Below are 23,714 nucleotides of genomic sequence, written 5' to 3'. Positions count from 1 at the left end.
TGCTTAGGACCTAATTCAGGTCTGTTCGCTTGCTAGCGTTTTTCGCTGCGCAGCGATCAGGTAACTACTGCGCATGCATATGCACCGCAATGCACAGGCGCGCCGTACGGTTACATAGCGGATCGTTGTTGTGCACTGGTTCCAGCGAAGAAACCATTCGCACAGCCGTTCGCAAGTAGATTGACAGGGAGAAGGCGTTTGTGGGTGGTAACTGACTGTTTTCTGGGAGTGGTTGGAAAAACGCAGGCGTGTCAAAGCGTTTGCAGGGCGGGGGGTGTCTGACGTCAATTCGAATAGGCTGAAGTGATCGCAGTGGATGAGTAAGGTCAGATCTACTCAGAAACTGCACAAGCTGTTTTTGTACAGGGCGGCTGCACACGCGTTCGCACACTTGCAAAACGAAAATACACTCCCCTATAGGCGGCGTCTATCTGTTCGCAGCGCTGCAAAAAAATAGCGAGCGAACAAATCTGAATTAAGGCCAGGACTCACGGCCCGATGCGGGAGAGATGTGTGCTGAGCGTGCGGGGGGGGGGGGGGGCTGGAGGGGGGACGACGACGCTCATTTCACCCAGCGGGTGAAGTGAGCGACCTGCTAGATTGGCCTGCACCGGCTATAGTGATGTGCGGGGCTGCGCATCGCTATCGCTGTTAGGGCTACACACGGAGCGATCTTGCTGAAAATCTAAGCAATCTAGTCAGATTGCTTAGATTATCGCTCCGTGTGTACCCCCCTTTAGGCCCTTAATTTCTAAGCAATCTAGTCAGATTGCTTAGAATGTAAGCACAGATCTCTCCGTGTGTACCCCCCTTTACCCGTATGTACTAAGCCTTGGAGAAAGATAAAGTAGACGGAGATAAAGTACCAAACAATCAGCTCCAAACCGCCATGTCACAGGCTGGGTTTAAAAAATGACAACTAGGAGCTGATTGGCTGGTACTTTATCTACATAGAACCCCTAAGTCATTTACCAGTAATCATGTGCAGGGATCACTGTGTGCGTATCATGTGCTTGCAGAGATTACAGGGAGTGATTATTTGCATCCCCCTCCCAATAAACAAATGCGTAATGTAGCCCAGGATGGCTTTACTATCATCAGTGCCAAGTGCTGGTGAGCTTAGCTTTACGGAGCTTGTTAGATATCACACGGGGGAACTGCTTTTGCGAACCAAAATAAAAAAAAACTGCAGCAGATATCTCCAATATATCGTCCTCCCTTCTTAAATCCTGGATATACTGTACTGAAGCTTTGTGGATTTCCTAAAGATACGTTATATATCACCCTTAGCCAGCGATTGCATTCCCTCCTGAAAGTGGAGATTGCTCGTTGACCATGGTGGTTATTCCGAGTTGATCGCTCGCTAGCTACTTTTAGCAGCCGTGCAAACGCATTGTCGCCGCCCACCGGGGAGTGTATTTTCGCTTTGCAGAAGTGCGAACGCCTGTGCAGCAGAGCGGCTGCAAAATCATTTTGTGCAAAACAAGACCAGCCCTGTAGTTACTCTTCGTGTGCGTTGATTCTAACGATGGTGGGATGGCTTTTGACGTCACACACCCGCTCAGCGTTCGCCCAGCCACGCCTGCGTTTACCCTGGCACGCCTGCGTTTTCCCTGGCACACCTGCCTTTTTCTAAGAACTCCCTGAAAACAGTCAGTTGACACCCAGAAACGCCCACTTCATGTCAATCTTCCTGCGTTCGGCTTCGCTAGAACCTGTGCAAAACCACAAAGGACTTTGTACCCGTACGTCGCACGTGTGCATTTCGGTGCATACGCATGCGCAGAAATGCAGATTTTTAGCCTGATCGCTGCGCGGCGAACAACGGCAGCTAGCGATCAACTCGGAATGACCCCCTATATGTCATGAGAACGTACACTATAAATAGACACGCTTCCCATCCTACTTATACAGTATTCAGTGCAAATAAAGGACGCTCAGTGCAGGAATCTGTTATATGATGTAAAGTCAGTCAGATATACTGTAATGATTTAAACAGCCGAAGAAGCATTACCGTCCAGTGTTCCGAGAGGAGCGTGCTGACTGTACACAGTATAAAGGTACCAGGAACCCTGAGTTGTACGTAACCTTCCCAGTGAGATATAAGTCCTGCTCTCAGCGCAGTCCCTGTCACATGCTGTTTGGTTTGGCACAGCCGCAAGACGTTCCAGATATGTACACAATAACCAACAGCTGCTCCGATAGTAAATACCTACACAGCTCTGACACCAAGAAGTAGGTGAAATAACAGCGCAGCAGACTTTTAGTTAAATGAAACTGCACGCTGTGAAAATGTCCTCAGTCCGTCTCCGCCAGAGGTTCACCAGTACCGCACAGCATTGTTATACATGTATATAGCCATTACTGCTGTAGCAGCAGGTCCGGCATACCGGCAGCTTCACTGGATTATTAACACGTATGTGTGTGTGTGTGCGCTTGCGTGTTAGGGACATTAGAATGTAAGCTCCAGTGGGGCATGGAGGGAAATGAATGGCGCATATTCTCTGCACAGCGCTGAGTAAATGAACGGCGCTGTATAAGTAAACAATTAGAATAATAATCTCGGGTTTGATCAGATACTGGGTTTGACGATCTTTATTGGCAAAAACATTACAGACGTGGCTGAAAGCCTGGAAAATGTCAGAAGGCAGCGTGCAGCCTGCAAGCTCCCGGGCATGTCATTAAGTGCGGTTGTCTTCGCAGTTCCGCAGACCTGCAGAACATCACTAATGAAGTCCGAGCTGAATGAGCTTATTCCACCCAAGGACAGGCCCTGGTAGGCAGCTGTCACGAGGGGTACTGCTCCGATGCCATCATGCTCTGTTAACTGCTGTACGGTGCATTCTGGGTAATTCAGTGTGAGCCCTGCACAGACCATGGGCAGAGACTGCAAACACTACCTATAGTCTTATCAGTAATGATTGGCCTCTTAGCTGTACATTAACCTCTGTCTTAGAGAAATATTTAAATAAGAATCTAATACGGTTTAACCCCTTTGTAGCCGGGAAGCGTCACTAGAGAAAAGGATAAGCAGATCGCGTAGGAAAATGTGTTCTGCAGCATTCATAAATGCGTATAGGTAAAGCAGGGATGGGGGAACCTTTGGCCCTCCGGCTGTGGTTGAACGACACATCCCAGCATGCCTTGCAACAGTTTTAGCATGGCCAAGTAGCAAAGCATGCTGGTATGTATAGTTCAACAACAGCTGGAGGGCCAAAGGTTCCCCATCCCTGAGGTAAAAGATTCCACACGTTGAGCGAATTCCATATTAGAAGTTTGTAGCCTTGTTATCTGTCCCGCTGCATGATACTGCTGACCTCAGATACTGATATTCCAGCCGGTTGACCCCATTATTCACCCATCTAATATAAACCCTTGTTACTAACTCATTTCTTGGTGTGCTTACAGGGCCATCGGATCCACTTATTAGGGCAAAGCTGAGCTGAAGGGATCGCCTCAAGCAGCGGCGTCCTGGGGTTTACCTGCCCCATGCACATCGATGGTACCATGGCCAGCCCGCACGAGCCCTTGACCTGGTCATCTTCTCCAAATCTCATCGTTGATACCATACGGGAGGATAAAGAGTATATAGTGGAGTTTGGCGACCACACCGCCAGCCACCATCAGCCTCAGGAGATCCAGGATAGGTGCGATAACCTTGAAAATGCCAGCAGCCCGGTCACAGCGGCTGTCCTCACCTCCATCAGCGAGGACTCCAGGGACCAGTTTGAGAACAGCGTCTTGCAGCTGAGGGACCATGACGAGGCGGAGAATGCTGCCCCTCAGGGTAGTAGTCACTCAGGAGACGGAGGCAGTCATAGTGGCACCGAAGACATCAAGATACACTTCAGCCGCTCGGGCAGTGGAAATGGGGGCTTCTTGGAGGGGCTTTTCGGCTGTCTACGGCCTGTGTGGAATATGATCGGCAAAGCCTATTCTACCGATTATAAACTGCAACAGCAAGGTGAGGAAAGTGCGACAGTAACTTCAGTCCACTGTTATAGGCTCGTGCAATAGGGCCGGAGTGAGGATAATGCAAACAAACCAGTGCTGCGACCTTGTGATAGACCTCCTAGTCCTCTCATGTGCCGCCTTCTTATACAGGCAGGTCATCATCTTACCCCTTTGTGCCGCATCATGAGGTGTACAGGGATTAAACCTGCTCCGCGTGCAGCTTTACAAATGCTCCCCTGTAACCACATAACCGATGACTGATTCCCCACAAAACTGCTCAGAAATTGTGGGTTTTTTTTATTACTCGGTAAAGTTAAAGTATTTGTAATAATATATTTAAATAATTTTTTTCCCAAAAAAAGATATCAAGGGGGTGTTTTGCATCCCCCCCCCCCTTCCCCCGTCTCCATAGGCCCTTAGTATAAAATAACTGCCCTCCACCCAAAGGCAATAGACCTCCCCAGTGGTCATAAATCCTAATATCAGTACCCCTCCCCCCCTCACGCATTCTCTAAGTAGTAAAAACAAATGTCCATGTTATTTTTAACAACCTCCCACCATGTAAAAAAGACACTTTTTCCCCCTCCCCTCCAGCAATATTTATCTTTTTTTTACCTCTCCCCCACTAGTTATAAATTCCCCCCAGTGGATCACCTTCCCCCACCCCCTGTGGGCATATATCCCCCCTCCCCCACATGCAGAGTCCAGCCGCACTGTGATCCCTGGCGCATGTGCTCCAGAATGCTGGCCGCACACACCGTGCTGGGGCGCGATTCCGGCAGTGATGTCAGCGGACAGAGACTGCCGCGTCGCTGCAGTGCAACCGGGGAGTCAGAGGAGATCTGTTCTCCTAATCTACAAGCGGGGCAGCACGTCGCATGTGATGCGTCCTGGCCAGGTAACGTACTCCTGGCTCCAGTCGCATCACATGCGACTATGCTAGGCAAGTGGTTAGAGGATTTATTAAAGCTGTTTAAGCACCATCTCCGACACAAGAGTATTTTGTGCCAGAGATAGGATTTTATTGACCTATTTATCAGAGGCTATTACTGGCAGTGGCTATCGGCCCTGGCGGCCATTGCAGGGGCTCTCCCGCTATAGTATCTCCACTGCACCTGTAATGCAGCGGCAGCCTGTACTGTGCGGAAGATTGGATAGGTCCCAGGCAGGTCAGTGTGAGGCGGAGGGAGAATAACTATTGCCCTGGACTGTGCCAGTGATTAATATCCTCTAATATAAATGTTCCTTTGCCATTAGCTTGCCAGCTGTATTATGGTGTCTTCATGTGATCCTAATGTTTATATGTAAAACAACAACAAAAGCGTATAATTGTAGTATTGTGTACGGTGCTGATGTACCAAGCAACAGCGACTCAACAAAACAGGAATATGTTGTCAGGCTGTGAGATGCCCATTGTGACCCGGGCACCCGTGCTGTACTGGAGAGGGAGCTGTATGTTCCTCCGTCTTTCATGAGCTTGCAGAGCAGATGGCTGAACTCCCCCCCCCCCCCCCCTCTCACTGCCTATTGTCTGCAGCAGCAGGACATGGATTACAGGCCTTATTGTCTGCTAGTAAGCGTCCAGAGATATCAATCTGAAGCAGTGGAAAATAAGAATTTACTTACCGATAATTCTATTTCTCGTAGTCCGTAGTGGATGCTGGGGACTCCGTAAGGACCATGGGGAATAGCGGCTCCGCAGGAGACTGGGCACAAAAGTAAAGCTTTAGAACTACCTGGTGTGCACTGGCTCCTCCCCCTATGACCCTCCTCCAAGCCTCAGTTAGGATACTGTGCCCGGACGAGCGTACACAATAAGGAAGGAATTTGAATCCCGGGTAAGACTCATACCAGCCACACCAATCACACCATATAACTTGTGATCTAAACCCAGTTAACAGCATGATAACAGAGGAGCCTCTAGAAAAGATGGCTCACTACAGCAATAACCCGATTTTTTGGTAACAATAACTATGTACCAGTATTGCAGACAATCCGCACTTGGGATGGGCGCCCAGCATCCACTACGGACTACGAGAAATAGAATTATCGGTAAGTAAATTCTTATTTTCTCTGACGTCCTAGTGGATGCTGGGGACTCCGTAAGGACCATGGGGATTATACCAAAGCTCCCAAACGGGCGGGAGAGTGCGGATGACTCTGCAGCACCAAATGAGAGAACTCCAGGTCCTCCTCAGCCAGGGTATCAAATTTGTAGAATTTTACAAACGTATTTGCTCCTGACCAAGTAGCTGCTCGGCAAAGTTGTAAAGCCGAGACCCCTCGGGCAGCCGCCCAAGATGAGCCCACCTTCCTTGTGGAATGGGCTTTTACAGATTTTGGCTGTGGCAGGCCTGCCACAGAATGTGCAAGCTGAATTGTACTACAAATCCAACGAGCAATAGTCTGCTTAGAAGCAGGAGCACCCAGCTTGTTGGGTGCATACAGAATAAACAACGAGTCAGATTTTCTGACTCCAGCCGTCCTGGAAACCTATATTTCCAGGGCCCTGACAACGTCTAGCAACTTGGAGTCCTCCAAGTCCCTAGTAGCCGCAGGCACCACAATAGGTTGATTCAGGTGAAACGCTGAAAACCACCTTAGGGAGAAACTGAGGACAAGTCCTCAATTCCGCCCTGTCCGAATGGAAAATCAGACGAGGGCTTTTACAGGATAAAGCCGCCAATTCTGACACGCACCTGGCCCAGGCCAGGGCCAACAGCATGATCACTTTCCATGTGAGATATTTTAACTCCACATATTTAAGTGGTTCAAACCAATGTGACTTTTGGAACCCAAAAACTACATTTAGATCCCAAGGTGCCACTGAGGGCACAAAAGGAGGCTGTATATACAGTACCCCTTTCACAAACGTCTGAACTTCAGGGACTGAAGCTAGTTCTTTTTGGAAGAAAATTGACAGGGCCGAAATTTGAACCTTAATGGACCCCCATTTCAGGCCCATAGACACTCCTGTTTGCAGGAAATGTAGGAATCGACCTAGTTGAAAATTCCTCCGTCGGGGCCTTACTGGCCTCGCACCACGCAACATATTTTCGCCAAATGCGGTGATAATGTTTTGCGGTTATATCTTTCCTGGCTTTGATCAGGATAGGAATGACTTCATCCGGAATGCCTTTCTCCTTCAGGATCCGGCGTTCAACCGCCATGCCGTCAAACGCAGCCGCGGTAAGTCTTGGAACAGACAGGGTCCTTGCTGGAGCAGGTCCCTTCTTAGAGGTAGAGGCCACGGATCCTCCGTGAGCATCTCTTGAAGTTCCGGTTACCAAGTCCTTCTTGGCCAATCCGGAGCCACGAATATAGTGCTTACTCCTCTCCATCTTATAATTCTCAGTACCTTGGGTATGAGAGGCAGAGGAGGGAACACATACACTGACTGGTACACCCACTGTGTTACCAGAGCGTCTACAGCTATTGCCTGAGGGTCCCTTGACCTGGCGCAATACTTGTCGAGTTTTATAAACATGTGGAAGACTTCTGGGTGAAGTCCCCACTCTCCCGGGTGGGGGTCGTGTCTGCTGAGGAAGTCTGCTTCCCAGTTGTCCACTCCCGGAATGAATACTGCTGACAGTGCTATCACATGATTTTCCGCCCAGCGAAGAATCCTTGCAGCTTCTGCCTTGCCCTCCTGCTTCTTGTGTCACCCTGTCTGTTTACGTGGGTGACTGCCGTGATGTTGTCCGAATGGATCAACTCCGGGTGACCTTGAAGCAGAGGTCTTGCTGAGCTTAGAGCATTGTAAATGGCCCTTAGCTTCAGGATATTTATGTGAAGTGATGTCTCCAGGCTTGACCATAAGCTCTGGAAATTCCTTCCCTGTGTGACTGCTCCCCAGGCTCGCAGGCTGGCATCCGTGGTCACCAGGACCCAGTCCTGAATGTCGAATCTGCGGCCCTCTAGAAGATGAGCACTCTGCAACCACCACAGGAGAGACACCATTGTGCTTGGTGACAGGGTTATCCGCTGATGCATCTGAAGATGCGACCCGGACCATTTGTCCAGCAGGTCCCACTGGAAAGTTCTTGCGTGGAATCTGCCGAATGGGATTGCTTCGTAGGAAGCCACCATTTTTCCCAGAACCCTTTCATTGATGTACTGAGACTTGGCTCGGTTATAGGAGGTTCCCGACTAGCTCGGATAACTCCCTGACTTTCTCCTCCGGGAGAAACACCTTTTTCTGGACTGTGTCCAGGATCATCCCTAGGAACAGAAGACGAGTCGTCGGAATCAGCTGCGATTTTGGAATATTGAGAATCCAATCGTGCTGCCGCAACACTACCTGAGATAGTGCTACACCGACCTCCAACTGTTCCCTGGATCTTACCCTTATCAGGGAATCGTCCAAGTAAGGGATAACTAAAATTCCCTTCCTTCGAAAGAGTATCATCATTTCGGCCATTACCTTGGTAAAGACCCGGGGTGTCGTGGACCATCCATACGGCAGCATCTGAAACTGATAGTGACAGTTCTGTACCACAAACCTGAGGTACCCCTGGTGAGAAGGGTAAATTGGGACATGAAGGTAAGCATCCTTGATGTCCCGAGACATCATGTAGTCCCCTTCTTCCAGGTTCGCAATCACTGCTCTGAGTGACTCAATCTTGAATTTGAACCTGTGTATGTAAGTGTTCAAGATTTTAGATTTTAGATTTAGAATCGGTCTCACCGAGCCGTCCGGCTTCGGTACCACAACAGTGTGGAATAATACCCCGTTCCCTGTTGCAGGAGGGGTACCTTGATTATCACCTGCTGGGAATACAGCTTGTGAATGGCTTCCAAAACTGCCTCCCTGTCAGAGGGAGACATCGGTAAAGCCGACTTTAGGAAACGGCGAGGTGGAGACATCTCGAATTCCAATTTGTACCCCTGAGATATCACCTGAAGGATCCAGGGGTCTAATTGCGAGTGAGCCCACTGCGCGCTGAAATTCATTGAGACGGGCCCCCACCGTGCCTGATTCTGCTTGTAAAGCCCCAGCGTCATACTGAGGGCTTGGCAGAGGCGGGAGAGGGCTTCTGTTCCTGGGAACTGGCTGATTTCTGCAGCCTTTTTCCTCTCCCTCTGTCACGGGGCAGAAATGAGCAACCTTTTGCCCGCTTGCCCACGAAAGGACTGCGCCTGATAATACGGCGTCTTCTTATGTTGAGAGGCGACCTGGGGTACAAACGTGGATTTCCCAGCTGTTGCCGTGGCCACCAGGTCTGAAAGACCGACCCCAAATAACTCCTCCCCTTAATAAGGCAATACTTCCAAATGCCGTTTGGAATCCGCATCACCTGACCACTGTCGTGTCCATAACCCTCTACTGGCAGAAATGGACAACGCACTTAGACTTGATGCCAGTCGGCAAATATTCCGCTGTGCATCACGCATATATAGAAATGCATCTTTTAAATGCTCTATAGGCAATAATATACTGTCCCTATCTAGGGTATCAATATTTTCAGTCAGGGAATCCGACCACGCCAACCCAGCACTGCACATCCAGGCTGAGGCGATTGCTGGTCGCAGTATAACACCAGTATGTGTGTAAATACATTTTAGGATACCCTCCTGCTTTCTATCAGCAGGATCCTTAAGGGCGGCCATCTCAGGAGAGGGTAGAGCCCTTGTTCTTACAAGCGTGTGAGCGCTTTATCCACCCTAGGGGGTGTTTCCCAACGCACCCTAACCTCTGGCGGGAAAGGATATAATGCCAATAACATTTTAGAAATTATCAGTTGTTATCGGGGGAAACCCACGCATCATCACACACCTCATTTAATTTCTCAGATTCAGGAAAACTACAGGTAGTTTTTCCTCACCGAACATAATACCCCTTTTTGGTGGTACTCGTATTATCAGAAATGTGTAAAACATTTTTCATTGCCTCAATCATGTAACGTGTGGCCCTACTGGAAGTCACATTTGTCTCTTCACCGTCGACACTGGAGTCAGTATCCGTGTCGGCGTCTATATCTGCCATCTGAGGTAACGGGCGCTTTAGAGCCCCTGACGGCCTATGAGACGTCTGGACAGGCAGAAGCTGAGTAGCCGGCTGTCTCATGTCAACCACTGTCTTTTATACAGAGCTGACACTGTCACGTAATTCCTTCCAACAGTTCATCCACTCAGGTGTCGACCCCCTAGGGGGTGACATCACTATTACAGGCAATCTGCTCCGTCTCCACATCATTTTTCTCCTCATACATGTCGACACAAACGTACCGACACACAGCACACACACAGGGAATGCTCTGATAGAGGACAGGACCCCACTAGCCCTTTGGGGAGACAGAGGGAGAGTTTGCCAGCACACACCAGAGCGCTATATATATACAGGGATAACCTTATATAAGTGTTTTTCCCCTTATAGCTGCTGTATTTTTAATACTGCGCGTAATTAGTGCCCCCCTCTCTTTTTTAACCCTTTCTGTAGTGTAGTGACTGCAGGGGAGAGCCAGGGAGCTTCCCTCCAACGGAGCTGTGAGGGAAAATGGTGCCAGTGTGCTGAGGAGATAGGCTCCGCCCCTTTTTCGCGGACTTTTCTCCTGCTTTTTTATGGATTCTGGCAGGGGTTAAAATTCATCCATATAGCCCTGGGGGCTATATGTGATGTATTTTCGCCAGCCAAGGTGTTTTTATTGCGTCTCAGGGCGCCCCCCCCCCAGCGCCCTGCACCCTCAGTGACCGGAGTGTGAAGTGTGCTGAGAGCAATGGCGCACAGCTGCAGTGCTGTGCGCTACCTTGTTGAAGACAGGACGTCTTCTGCCGCCGATTTTCCGGACCTCTTCTGTCTTCTGGCTCTGTAAGGGGGCCGGCGGCGCGGCTCTGGGACCTATCCATGGCTGGGCCTGTGATCGGTCCCTCTGGAGCTAATGTCCAGTAGCCTAAGAAGCCCAATCCACTCTGCACGCAGGTGAGTTCGCTTCTTCTCCCCTTAGTCCCTCGATGCAGTGAGCCTGTTGCCAGCAGGTCTCACTGAACATAAAAAACCTAAAACTAAACTTTTCACTAAGCAGCTCAGGAGAGCCCCTAGTGTGCACCCTTCTCGTTCGGGCACAAAAATCTAACTGAGGCTTGGAGGAGGGTCATAGGGGGAGGAGCCAGTGCACACCAGGTAGTTCTAAAGCTTTACTTTTGTGCCCAGTCTCCTGCGGAGCCGCTATTCCCCATGGTCCTTACGGAGTCCCCAGCATCCACTAGGACGTCAGAGAAATGAGGGAGATTTATTGGCGAATCTGTAATTGGTGCGGGGTGTGTGCTGCACGCAGGGCCCTGGTTCCACACCCTGCACCCATTATACTCGCCTCTCTGGAGTCCCACGTCGGCTGGTGCCTCAGGGCGGCAGAAATCACCAAGAAAATGGTGTGGTGGCCATTTTTCCGGAGATGTGCGCGTGCGCAGTAAAGAAGTGACTGGGAACATGGCGCAGTGTATCGGAGACCTGCATATGTGCAGTATACTGTACTGCCAGAGAGGAGCCTGCACACGGGCCCTCACCCCAGTGTCCTCTAATAAAAAAACAGTCAGATCCGTATACTGATTATATTCTTTTGCTCCCCTGAGGCATTCTAGTGGCAGATAAACAATACTCAGAGAATTCTAGTGAATGATAGGGAGCTTCTTGGTGTAAAAGGTACAATACATAGAGCCTCCTAGTGACTATTATACCAAACAGTGCACAGTAGTGACCATACGATGCCACTCTTGTGCAGGAGGCCGCTATACAACTATATATAGAACAATTGATTTCCTGGTAACTGTGCAAATCTCCACATTCCTGGTGGCAATACAACGCAGACCACAGATCTCAGGTGGCAAAATGCAGCATAGAACCCTCAAATATTTGGTGATGATAAAATACAGACCACGGATTTCTTGGAACAAGTACAATGAAGCCCCCCCCCCCCCATCTTCACCTAAATATTGGGGAACCGAGACCCTAGGTTTGTGCAGTTTTATATCTCAGACCAATGGCAGCCTAACCCTAATTGTAATTGCAGCCTAACCCTAACTGTAATTGCAGCCTAACCATAACTGTAATTGCATCCTAACCCTAACTGTAATTGCATCCTAACCCTAACTGTAATTGCAGCCTCACCATAACTGTAATTGCATCCTAACCATAACTGTAATTGCAGCCTATCCCTAACTGTAATTGCAGCCTAACCATAACTGTAATTGCAGCCTAACCATAACTATAATTGCAGCCTAACCATAACTGTAATTGCAGCCTAACCCTAACTGTAATTGCATCCTAACCCTAACTGTAATTGCAGCCTAACCCTAACTGTAATTGCAGCCTATCCCTAACTGTAATTGCAGCCTAACCCTAACTGTAATTGTATCCTAACCCTAACTGTAATTGCAGCCAAGGCCTAACCCTAATTGCAGCCGTACAACGATAACCCTAATTGCAGCCTAACCCTCTTTACTGTGTAACCATAACCCTGATTGCAACCTAACCCTTACTCTAACTGCATTCTATACCTCACCCTAACCCTAATTGCAGTCAGGGCCGTTTCTTGGGGCAGGCGAGCAGTGCAACCGCACTGGGCGCCCGCTGCGGCACTAACTGTGGCTCCCTGCTTTCCACTCCTATTTCTCCCCGAGTAACCCGCTCGGGGGGGCGGAGTTTCACGGAATGACGCGGTTGCGTCGTTACGTCACGACGCAACCCTGTCACTCCGCGAACTCCCCCCGAGCGGAGTACAGAGGGGGATCCAAGTTAGGAAGAGGGAAAGGCCGGCGCGAGGAGCGACTGGTGAGGCGGGCCGAAGAGCGGTAATCGCCTCAGTAAGTATTCTCTCTCTCTCTCTCAATGTGTAAAATGGGGACACCTGCCGTAATGTGTGAAATGGGGACTCTTGCCGGCCGCAGTGTGGGGATTTAATGTATCAAGGGCATTGCGGTGTGTGGCATAATATGGTGCAGGGGGCATTACTGTGTGGGGCTTAATATGGTAGAATTTTTTTTTCCTGTGGTGGTCGTGATCTGTTGGAGCAGGGTCAAAAACTGGATTGTGAGGTAGTCTTTTCAGATGAGGCCATGCCCATTTAAATGAGGCCACACCCATTTAGATGAGGCCATGCCCCCTTGCCGGGTGCGCGCGCAAGTTTTATTTTTTATCTAGGTGTTGGGGTGGGGCACATTTTTTTATGTCATGGGGGGGCGCATTTTTAAATCTCGCACTGGGAGCCAAATTGGCTAGAAACAGCCCTGATTGCAGCAGCCTAACCCTAAGTGAAATCTAACCCTATTTGATTGTAGCCCTTGTCCTTATTGTAGCCGTACGCTAACCCCAATTGCAGTCTCAACCTACCCCTAATTGCAGCAGCCTAACCCTAACTGCAATCTAACCCAATTTGATTGTAGCCCTTTCCCTAAATGTAACATTACCCTAGCCCTAGTTTAATGTGCCGACATTCTAACTACATCCTGTTCTATCCCAGAGTTGCTGTATTTTAGGCAATGTTTGAAGCTTTATCCAGATGAAATTCCCATTGGGACATTGGGGGTGATTCTGAGTTGATCGTAGCCCTGCAAAATTTTGCAGGGCTAAGATCATGTCCATAGACTTGCGGGGGGACGCCTAGCACAGGGCTATACCGCCCCGCATGTCAGTGCTGCCCCCCCCCCCCCCCCGCAGAAGTGCAAAAGCATCGCACAGTTGCGATGCTTTTGCAGCTTTAGCGTGCTGGCCGGGAGCTACTTGTCGCTCCTTGGCCCGCAGAGGCTGCGTGTGATGCCACGCAGCCACACATGCGCTGGCCGGACCGCACCCACAAAACGGTGGCCAAACGTCGCCGTTCCGCCCCCCCGCTCGACGACTGCCTCTGCCTATCAATCAGCCAGAGGCGATCGTAGCGCAGCGCCGGCCGCCGGCACACTGCGGCACCGGCGCAGTTCTGACCCGTTCGAGCCGCTGCAATAAACTGCAGCGTGCGATCGGGTCAGAATGACCCCCATAGCCCCTCTATAAATGTCTAAGGCGGTGAACTCCGCAGAATAACGAGGGGTTTATCTCGGGGTACAGGGAAGCCGCAGTACTATAATGGTGTACAATATATTTATAGCGTTTCCGCATTACACCAGGTGATGTAGGTAACCCTTTTTTACACGTTGACGAATGTCTCTGGTTCTAACCCATTAGATGATATAGATAATAATTGTACTTTAACATGTCCAGCTAGTAAAATGGTGTTTATATAAGTAAGCATATTGTATAGAGACGCTTCTGTTTGACATAAAATCCTGATTTTTTTGTTTTAATCATAGAAACTTTGGGGGTAATTCAGAGTTGATCGCAGCAGTAAATTTGTTAGCTAATGGGCAAAACCATGTGCACTGCAGCTGGAGAGGGGGTGGCAGATGTAACATGCGCAGAGAGAGTTGGATTTGGGTGGGGTGTGTTCAATTTGAAATAGCAGTGTTTAAATAAAGCAGCCAGTATTTACCCTGCACAGAAACAATATAACCCACCCAAACCTAACTCTCTTGCACGTTACATCTGCCCCACTTGCACTGCACATGTAATGCCCATTAGCTAACATATTTGCTGCTGCGATCAGGTCTGAATTAGGCCCTTTATGTGGAAGTAAGTAAGGAACATCGATTCAGTTCTGCTCTTTCTCGCCCGTCAGACACTTGGGAGGTTCCCTTTGAGGAGATTTCGGAGCTGCAGTGGCTAGGGAGCGGGGCGCAAGGAGCGGTGTTCCTGGGGAAGTTCCGAGGCGAGGAAGTCGCCATCAAGAAAGTGCGAGAGCAGAAGGAAACGGATATTAAGCACCTACGGAAGTTAAAGCATCCCAACATCATTGCTTTCAAGTAAGTTCCCCGATTGCTGGCCATTATGTGAATCGCACTTTTACAGCCTTTCAGTGACTCATCAGTAATCATTATTCTGGGGCTGACGTTCTATCTGTCACTTTGGAGATGAGAGAGAAATATGGAGATTGTCTGCATAGGAATTAATGGCATCACTTATACTTAGAGTTTCCTTGTGAACCATGAAGCGGATTATTTATATAGCGCTTGCAGAGGACATTCACTTCCATCTTGGTGTATGGAGGAGAGTGAGCGACTCCTACACAAGATAATGCTCCATTAATCGTCCTTCAGGTGTCAGTCACTCCTCTGTCAGTAATATAAGGCTGACGCTTCTCAGTATTTGGCAGATGATGTGGCTTATTCAAACACAAGCATGCAGGGGAGGGTTCAGTATGATATCACAGCGTTCAGGATGCAGACGGTCACATGACCAACCCCGGCACCCGAAACCGAGAATCCTGTACACTAACCCTCCCCCCGTACCCTAACACTCCTGGGGTGGTGGCTAGGGCTAAATCTCAGGGGTGGCGGCTACAGTTTAGCCCCTCCTAGTGCCTAACCCTAACCCCCTCCTAGTGCCTAACCCTAACCCCTCCTAGTGCCTAACCCTAACCCTCTCCTAGAGCCTAACCCTAACCCCCTGCAAGTGCCTAACCCTAACCCCCTCCTAGTGCCTAACCCTAACCCCCTCCTAGTGCCTAACTCCCTCTAGTGCCTAACCCCCTCCTAGTGCCTAACCCTAACCCCTACTAGAGCCTAACCCTAACCCCCTCCTAGTGCCTAACCCTAACCCCCTCCTAGTGCCTAACCCTAACCCCCTCCTAGTGCCTAATCCTAATCCCCTCCTAGAGCCTAACCCTAACCCCCTCCTAGTGCCTAACCCTAACCCCTCCTAGTGCCTAACCCTAACCCCCTCCTAGTGCCTAAACCTAACCCCCTCCTAGTGCCTAACCCTAACCCTCTCCTAGTGCCTAACCCTAACCCCCTCCTAGTGCCTAACCCTAACCCCCTCCTAGTGCCTAATCCTAACCCCCTCCTAGAGCCTAACCCTAACCCCCTCCTAGTGCCTAACCCTAACCCCCTCCTAGTGCCTAACCCTAACCCTCTCCTAGAGCCTAACCCTAACCCCCTCCTAGTGCCTAACCCTAACCCTCTCCTAGAGCCTAACCCTAACCCCCTGCAAGTGCCTAACCCTAACCCCCTCCTAGTGCCTAACCCTAACCCCCTCCTAGTGCTTAACCCCAACCCCCTCCTAGTGCCTAACCCTAACCCCCTGCAAGTGCCTAACCCTAACCCCTCCTAGTGCCTAACCCTAACCCCCTCCTAGTGCCTAACCCTAACCCCCTGCAAGTGCCTAACCCTAACCCCCTGCAAGTGCCTAACCCTAACCCCCTCCTAGTGCCTAACCCTAACCCCCTCCTAGTGCCTAACCCCCTCTAGTGCCTAACCCTAACCCCCCCCTTGTGCCTAACCCTAACCCCCTCCTAGTGCCTAACCCTAACCCCCTCCTAGTGCCTAACCCTAACCCCCTCCTAGTGCCTAACCCTAACCCCTTCCAAGTGCCTAACCCTAACCCCCTCCTAGTGCCTAACCCTGACCCCCTCCTTGTGCCTAACCCTAACCCCATCCTTGTGCCTAACCCTAACCCCCTCCAAGTGCCTAACCCTAACCCCTCCTAGTGCCTAACCCTAACCCCCTCCTAGTGCCTAACCCCCTCCTAGTGCCTAACCCATACCCCCTCCTAGCACCTAACCCTAACCCCTCCTAGTGCCTAACCCTAACCCCCTACAAGTGCCTAACCCTAACCCCCTGCAAGTGCCTAACCCTAACCCCCTCCTAGTGCCTAACCCCCTCCTTGTGCCTAACCCTAACCTCCTCCAAGCAAGTGCCTAACCCTAACCCCCTCCAAGCAAGTGCCTAACCCTAACCCCATTCTAGTGTCTAACCCCCTCCTAGTGCCTAACCCCCTCCTAGTGCCTAACCCCCTCCAAGTGCCTAACCCTAACCCCCTCCTAGTGCCTAACCCTAACCCCCTCCTAGTGCCTAACCCTAACCCCCTCCTAGTGCCTAACCCTAACCCCCTCCTAGTGCCTAACCCTAACCCCTCCTAGTGCCTAACCCTAACCCCCTCCTAGTGCCTAACCCTAACCCCCTCCTAGTGCCTAACCCTAACCCCCTCCTTGTGCCTAACACTAACCCCTCCTAGTGCCTAACCCTAACCCCCTCCTAGTGCCTAACCCTAACCCCTCCTAGTGCCTAACCCTAACCCCCTCCTTGTGCCTAACCCTAACCCCCTCCTTGTGCCTAACTCTAACCCCTCCTAGTGCCTAACCCTAACCCCCTCCTAGTGCCTAACTCTAACCCCCTCCTAGTGCCTAACCCTAACCCCCTCCAAGTGCCTAACCCTAACCCCCTCCTTGTGCCTAACCCTAACCCCTCCTAGTGCCTAACCCTAACCCCCTCCTAGTGCCTATCCCTAACCCCCTCCTAGTGCCTAACCCTAACCCCCTCCAAGTGCCTAACCCTAACCCCTCCTTGTGCCTAACCCTAACCCCTCCTAGTGCCTAACCCTGACCCCCTCCTTGTGCCCAACCCTAACCCCATCCTTGTGCCTAACCCTAACCCCCTCCTTGTGCCTAACCCAAACCCCCTCCTTGTGCCTAACCCTAACCCCCTCCTAGTGCCTAACCCTAACCCCCTCCTTGTGCCTAACCCTAACCCCCTCCTAGTGCCTAACCCTAACCCTTTCCCCGGGCCCTATCTCCCACCCCGATACGTACCTTCAGGATGTCGGCCGTCGGTGTCCTGGCGCCATGCTTCTGATCTGTGTTGGGATTCCGGCATCAGTCACATGACCGCTAGGATGCTAAACGCATCCCGCAGGGAACTATTGGTCACAATGCACAATCGCCTGAATGTATAAAAAATATCATCTAATGATATAATTAGTCATTTATGCTATTAATTAAAGGACTGATCTACAGTCACATTATTCTGTCAGGCTTAGGAAATGCAGAGGATGTATATATTGTCAACATGGTCTGAATATCAACATTGTACATGTCAACATTGATGTCGACAGTCAGAATGTCAACATACGATATTAGGGTTAGGCTGTGATTAACTTTAGGATTAGACTGTGATTAGGGTTAGACTACAATTAACATTAGGATTAGCCTGCAATTAGGGTTAGGTTGCAGTTAGGGTTAGGTTGCAGCTAGGGTTAGGTTGCAGTTAGGGTTAGGTTGCAGTTAGGGTTAGGCTGTGAATAGGGTTAAGGGTAGGTTGCGACATCCTGACTGTCTACATTGCATAATGAACATGGAATGCAGATACCTGTACTTAGAATTCTGCAACAGCTGGAAAGTCGTAGGCTACCTATCTCTGCAATTGCCAATGACATTTGCCATGTAGTTACTTTAATTTATCAAGCCTTGGAGAGTGATAAATTGCACGGTGATAAAGTACCAACCAATCAGCTCCTGTCATTTTTCAAACACAGCCTGTAACATGGCAGTCGGGAGCTGATTGGCTGGTGCTTTATCACCGTATGATTAATCACTCTCTAAGGCTTGATAAATCTGAGCCAGAATTTGAGAGTGTTGTTCTAATGTGACAGTGACCATATGTCCTGGTGCCTTCTCCTCAGAAAACACCTCACCAGGCCGGAGCTGCCTCTCATTTATTATCCATACTGACAACACCGCCTCGCTCAGCCTGTAGGAAGGGAGAACAGTCGTCTTTGGCTCGTTGTATTAGTTACATATTATTCGTCTATCATACAGTTTGGGCTCCCTCCGCCTTCTCCTCATTTTTCTAGTTCCTTTTTCCCCTTGCCAACTTTAATAATTACAATCTCACATTGTTCCGTAGTAAATGGCGCACACTGCGACACAGCCCCTGCTTTGTTTCTTGCTCATTTCTGAATTAGCATAGTAAGCGGGCCTAATCAGTGACTAGGGCCTGGAGGCACATTTCTCCCCGCTTCTTTGGTCACACTCTTTTCTCTGCGTACAGTGGGTGTAATTCAGATCTGATCGTAGCGGCTACGATCAGCCACCCTGACATGCGGGGGGACGCCCCATATGTCTGGCCCTTACCCCACCGCACAGGTACAAAACCATCGCACACCGGCGATGCTTTTGTGCCTGAAGAGTAGCTCCTTACCAGCACAGCTCCTGTGCGCTGGCAGGGAGCTACCCGTCTCCGGGTCGCAGCAGCTGCGTGTGACATCACTTAGCCACCGAGCCACCCCCCACATCCTCCAGGCACTCCTGCGTTGCCCGGACCGAGCCCCCAAAATGGCAGCCCAACGCTGCCAGCCCGCCCCCTCCCGACCAGCGAACGCCTCTGCCTGTCAGTCAGGCAGAGACGATCGCTAGGCTGAGATGCTCATAGCATCTCTGGCATGTGCCAGCGCATGCGTAGTTCAGACCTGATCGCCCGCTGTGCGAAAAGGCACAGCAGCGGTCAGGTCTGAATTAGGCCCAGTGTTCCTCACTCTGTGGCACAACATTTGTGTCTTCCTTCTCTCATCATTTCCATTGTGCCCTGCTCTGCTGCTGTCTTCCTCCTTCCACTGTGCCCTGCTCTGCTGCTGTGTCTTCCTTCTCTCATCATTTCCATTGTGTCCTGCTCTGCTGCTGTCTTCCTCCTTCCACTGTGCCCTGCTCTGCTGCTGTGTCTTCCTCCTCTCTTCATTTCCACTGTGCCCTGCTCTGCTGCTGTGTCTTCCTCCTCTCATCATTTCCATTGTGTCCTGCTCTGCTGCTGTGTCTTCCTCCTCTCTTCATTTCCACGGTGCCCTGCTCTGCTGCTGTGTCTTCCCCCTTCCACTGTGCCCTGCTCTGCTGCTGTGTCTTCCTCCTTTCATCATTTCCATTGTGTCCTGCTCTGCTGCTGTGTCTTCCTCCTTCCACTGTGCCCTGCTCTGCTGCTGTCTTCCTCCTCTCATCATTTCCATTGTGCCCTGCTCTGCTGCTGTGTCTTCCTCCTTCCACTGTGCCCTGCTCTGCTGCTGTGTCTTCCTCCTCTCATCATTTCCACTGTGCCCCGCTCTGCTGCTGTGTCTTCCTCCTCTCATCATTTCCATTGTGTCCTGCTCTTCTGCTATGTCTTCCTCCTCTCATCATTTCCATTGTGTCCTGCTCTGCTGCTGTGTCTTCCTCCTCTCATCATTTCCATTGTGCCCTGCTCTGCTGCTGTGTCTTCCTCCTTCCACTGTGCCCTGCTCTGCTGCTGTGTCTTCCTCCTCTCATCATTTCCATTGTGTCCTGCTCTGCTGCTGTCTTCCTCCTCTCATCATTTCCATTGTGTCCTGCTCTGCTGCTGTGTCTTCCTCCTCTCATCATTTCCATTGTGTCCTGCTCTGCTGCTGTGTCTTCCTCCTCTCATCATTTCCATTGTGTCCTGCTCTGCTGCTGTGTCTTCCTCCTCTCTTCATTTCCACTGTGCCCTGCTCTGCTGCTGTGTCTTCCTCCTTCCACTGTGCCCTGCTCTGCTGCTGTGTCTTCCTCCTCTCATCATTTCCATTGTGTCCTGCTCTGCTGCTGTGTCTTCCTCCTCTCATCATTTCCATTGTGTCCTGCTCTGCTGCTGTGTCTTCCTCCTCTCATCATTTCCATTGTGCCCTGCTCTGCTGCTGTGTCTTCCTCCTCTCTTCATTTCCATTGTGTCCTGCTCTGCTGCTGTCTTCCTCCTCTCATCATTTCCATTGTGTCCTGCTCTGCTGCTGTGTCTTCCTCCTCTCATCATTTCCATTGTGTCCTGCTCTGCTGCTGTGTCTTCCTCCTCTCATCATTTCCATTGTGCCCTGCTCTGCTGCTGTGTCTTCCTCCTTCCATTGTGTCCTGCTCTGCTGCTGTGTCTTCCTCCTCTCATCATTTCCATTGTGTCCTGCTCTGCTGCTGTGTCTTCCTCCTCTCGTCATTTCCATTGTGCCCTGCTCTGCTGCTGTGTCTTCCTCCTTCCATTGTGTCCTGCTCTGCTGCTGTGTCTTCCTCCTCTCATCATTTCCATTGTGTCCTGCTCTGCTGCTGTGTCTTCCTCCTTCCACTGTGCCCTGCTCTGCTGCTGTGTCTTCCTCCTCTCATCATTTCCATTGTGCCCTGCTCTGCTGCTGTGTCTTCCTCCTTCCACTGTGCCCTGCTCTGCTGCTGTGTCTTCCTCCTCTCATCATTTCCACTGTGCCCCGCTCTGCTGCTGTGTCTTCCTCCTCTCATCATTTCCATTGTGTCCTGCTCTGCTGCTGTGTCTTCCTCCTCTCATCATTTCCATTGTGCCCTGCTCTGCTGCTGTGTCTTCCTCCTCTCTTCATTTCCATTGTGTCCTGCTCTGCTGCTGTCTTCCTCCTCTCATCATTTCCATTGTGTCCTGCTCTGCTGCTGTGTCTTCCTCCTCTCATCATTTCCATTGTGTCCTGCTCTGCTGCTGTGTCTTCCTCCTCTCATCATTTCCATTGTGCCCTGCTCTGCTGCTGTGTCTTCCTCCTTCCATTGTGTCCTGCTCTGCTGCTGTGTCTTCCTCCTCTCATCATTTCCATTGTGTCCTGCTCTGCTGCTGTGTCTTCCTCCTCTCATCATTTCCATTGTGCCCTGCTCTGCTGCTGTGTCTTCCTCCTTCCATTGTGTCCTGCTCTGCTGCTGTGTCTTCCTCCTCTCATCATTTCCATTGTGTCCTGCTCTGCTGCTGTGTCTTCCTCCTTTCACTGTGCCCTGCTCTGCTGCTGTGTTTTCCTCCTCTCATCATTTCCATTGTGCCCTGCTCTGCTGCTGTGTCTTCCTCCTTCCACTGTGCCCTGCTCTGCTGCTGTGTCTTCCTCCTCTCATCATTTCCACTGTGCCCCGCTCTGCTGCTGTGTCTTCCTCCTCTCATCATTTCCATTGTGTCCTGCTCTGCTGCTGTGTCTTCCTCCTCTCATCATTTCCATTGTGTCCTGCTCTGCTGCTGTGTCTTCCTCCTCTCATCATTTCCATTGTGCCCTGCTCTGCTGCTGTGTCTTCCTCCTTCCACTGTGCCCTGCTCTGCTGCTGTGTCTTCCTCCTCTCATCATTTCCACTGTGTCCTGCTCTGCTGCTGTGTCTTCCTCCTCTCTTCATTTCCACTGTGCCCTGCTCTGCTGCCGTGTCTTCCTCCTTCCACTGTGCCCTGCTCTGCTGCTGTGTCTTCCTCCTCTCATCATTTCCATTGTGTCCTGCTCTGCTGCTGTGTCTTCCTCCTCTCATCATTTCCATTGTGTCCTGCTCTGCTGCTGTGTCTTCCTCCTTCCACTGTGCCCTGCTCTGCTGCTGTGTCTTCCTCCTCTCATCATTTCCACTGTGCCCTGCTCTGCTGCTGTGTCTTCCTCCTCTCATCATTTCCATTGTGTCCTGCTCTGCTGCTGTGTCTTCCTCCTCTCATCATTTCCATTGTGTCCTGCTCTGCTGCTGTGTCTTCCTCCTCTCATCATTTCCATTGTGTCCTGCTCTGCTGCTGTGTCTTCCTCCTTCCACTGTGCCCTGCTCTGCTGCTGTGTCTTCCTCCTCTCATCATTTCCATTGTGTCCTTCTCTGCTGCTGTGTCTTCCTCCTCTCATCATTTCCATTGTGCCCTGCTCTGCTGCTGTGTCTTCCTCCTCTCATCATTTCCATTGTGCCCTGCTCTGCTGCTGTGTCTTCCTCCTCTCATCATTTCCATTGTGTCCTGCTCTGCTGCTGCGTCTTCCTCCTCTCATCATTTCCATTGTGTCCTGCTCTGCTGCTGTGTCTTCCTGTCCCACACTAGGATGTAGTATGTTATGCCGGCGGTCGGGCTCCCAGCGGCCAGCATACCGGCGACGGAATCCCGACCACCGGCATACCGACAGCTGGACGAGCGCAAATGAGACCCGTGCGGCCTTGCTGCGCTCGCCACGTTGCGGGCACGGTGGCGCGCTACGTGCACCACGCTATCTATTCTCTCTCCCCAAGAGGGAGAAAAGCTGTCAATATGCCGGCGGCCGGGATTCCGGCACCAGTATGCTGGTCGTCGGGAGCCCGGCCGCTGGCAAACTGAAGACCACCCCCACACTAATTGCCTCTGTTTTTCTTAAGCTCATTTTACATACACCCAATAACTGCTAAGTGCTATCCTATCTCTTTCCCCTCTTTCTCTCACTATGGGGGAGATGTACTAAGCCTTGGAGAGAGATAAAGTGGCAGTTGGTGGCTGGTTGGTTGGTACTTGATCTCTCGCCACTTTATCTCTCTCCAAATCTTAGGGGCAGATTTAATAATGAGTGATATTCCTGGTATCACTGGTTATGAATGATAAATGGAGCTCCAGCCAATCACCTCTTGTCATTTTTCAAACACAAGACATTTATCATTCATAACAAGTTATAACAGAAATATCACTCATTGTTAAATCTGCCTATTAGTAAATAGACCCATACATTTCTCTCGAGGTTTGATACATCTCCCCTTCTATCCCCCCCTCATGCCATCCCTCTCCCTCTCCATAATCCTCCTGTGGGATCCCTCCACACACTTTCCACCTCTCCATACCCATTCATCTCTCTACCCCTCCTTTCCCCTTAGTCTCTGTCCCTTATTTTCCTTGTTTCTCCCCAGTCTTCCTCCTTCTCTCCCTCTCCTACACTATTGCCTCCCTCTCCTATTCTCTCCACTCCTCCCCCTACTCTCTCTGTACTCTTTCTCTCTCCCTGTATCTGTCGCTCATCCTCTCACTCTGTATCTATCTCACTGTCATCCCCTTACCCTTTCTTTCTCTCTCTCTCTCCCCATCCTTTGCTCTCTCCCTCTCTCTCTCTCTGTCCCCCTAACCCCCCTCTCTCTCTACCTATCTCTTGTCCCCTCTTCTCTCTACCTCTCTCCATCTCACCCCCCCATCTCGCACTCCATCTATTGCTCTCTCTCCCCCTAACCTTCACCCTTTTCTCTCTCCCTCTC

The 23,714-nt window shown here is 50.6% G+C and overlaps 1 protein-coding gene across 2 annotated transcripts in view; it reads left to right on the top strand.

Annotated features, from left to right (window-relative positions):
* Positions 1-23,714, top strand: part of MAP3K13 (mitogen-activated protein kinase kinase kinase 13) — a 200,276-nt gene that overhangs the window by 152,199 nt on the left and 24,363 nt on the right. For both annotated transcript variants that reach the window (XM_063933018.1, XM_063933017.1), the window contains exons 2-3: positions 3,409-3,964; positions 14,601-14,784. In XM_063933018.1, the coding sequence (XP_063789088.1) occupies positions 3,490-3,964; positions 14,601-14,784 (659 nt within the window). In that variant the 5' untranslated portion in view covers positions 3,409-3,489. The remainder of the gene's footprint in view (positions 1-3,408; positions 3,965-14,600; positions 14,785-23,714) is intronic.

This window comes from Pseudophryne corroboree, chromosome 7 (assembly GCF_028390025.1).
Source record: "Pseudophryne corroboree isolate aPseCor3 chromosome 7, aPseCor3.hap2, whole genome shotgun sequence".
NCBI lineage: Eukaryota > Metazoa > Chordata > Amphibia > Anura > Myobatrachidae > Pseudophryne > Pseudophryne corroboree.
Note: the sequence above shows the minus strand (reverse complement) of the source record. Positions and strands in the feature narration are given on the sequence as shown.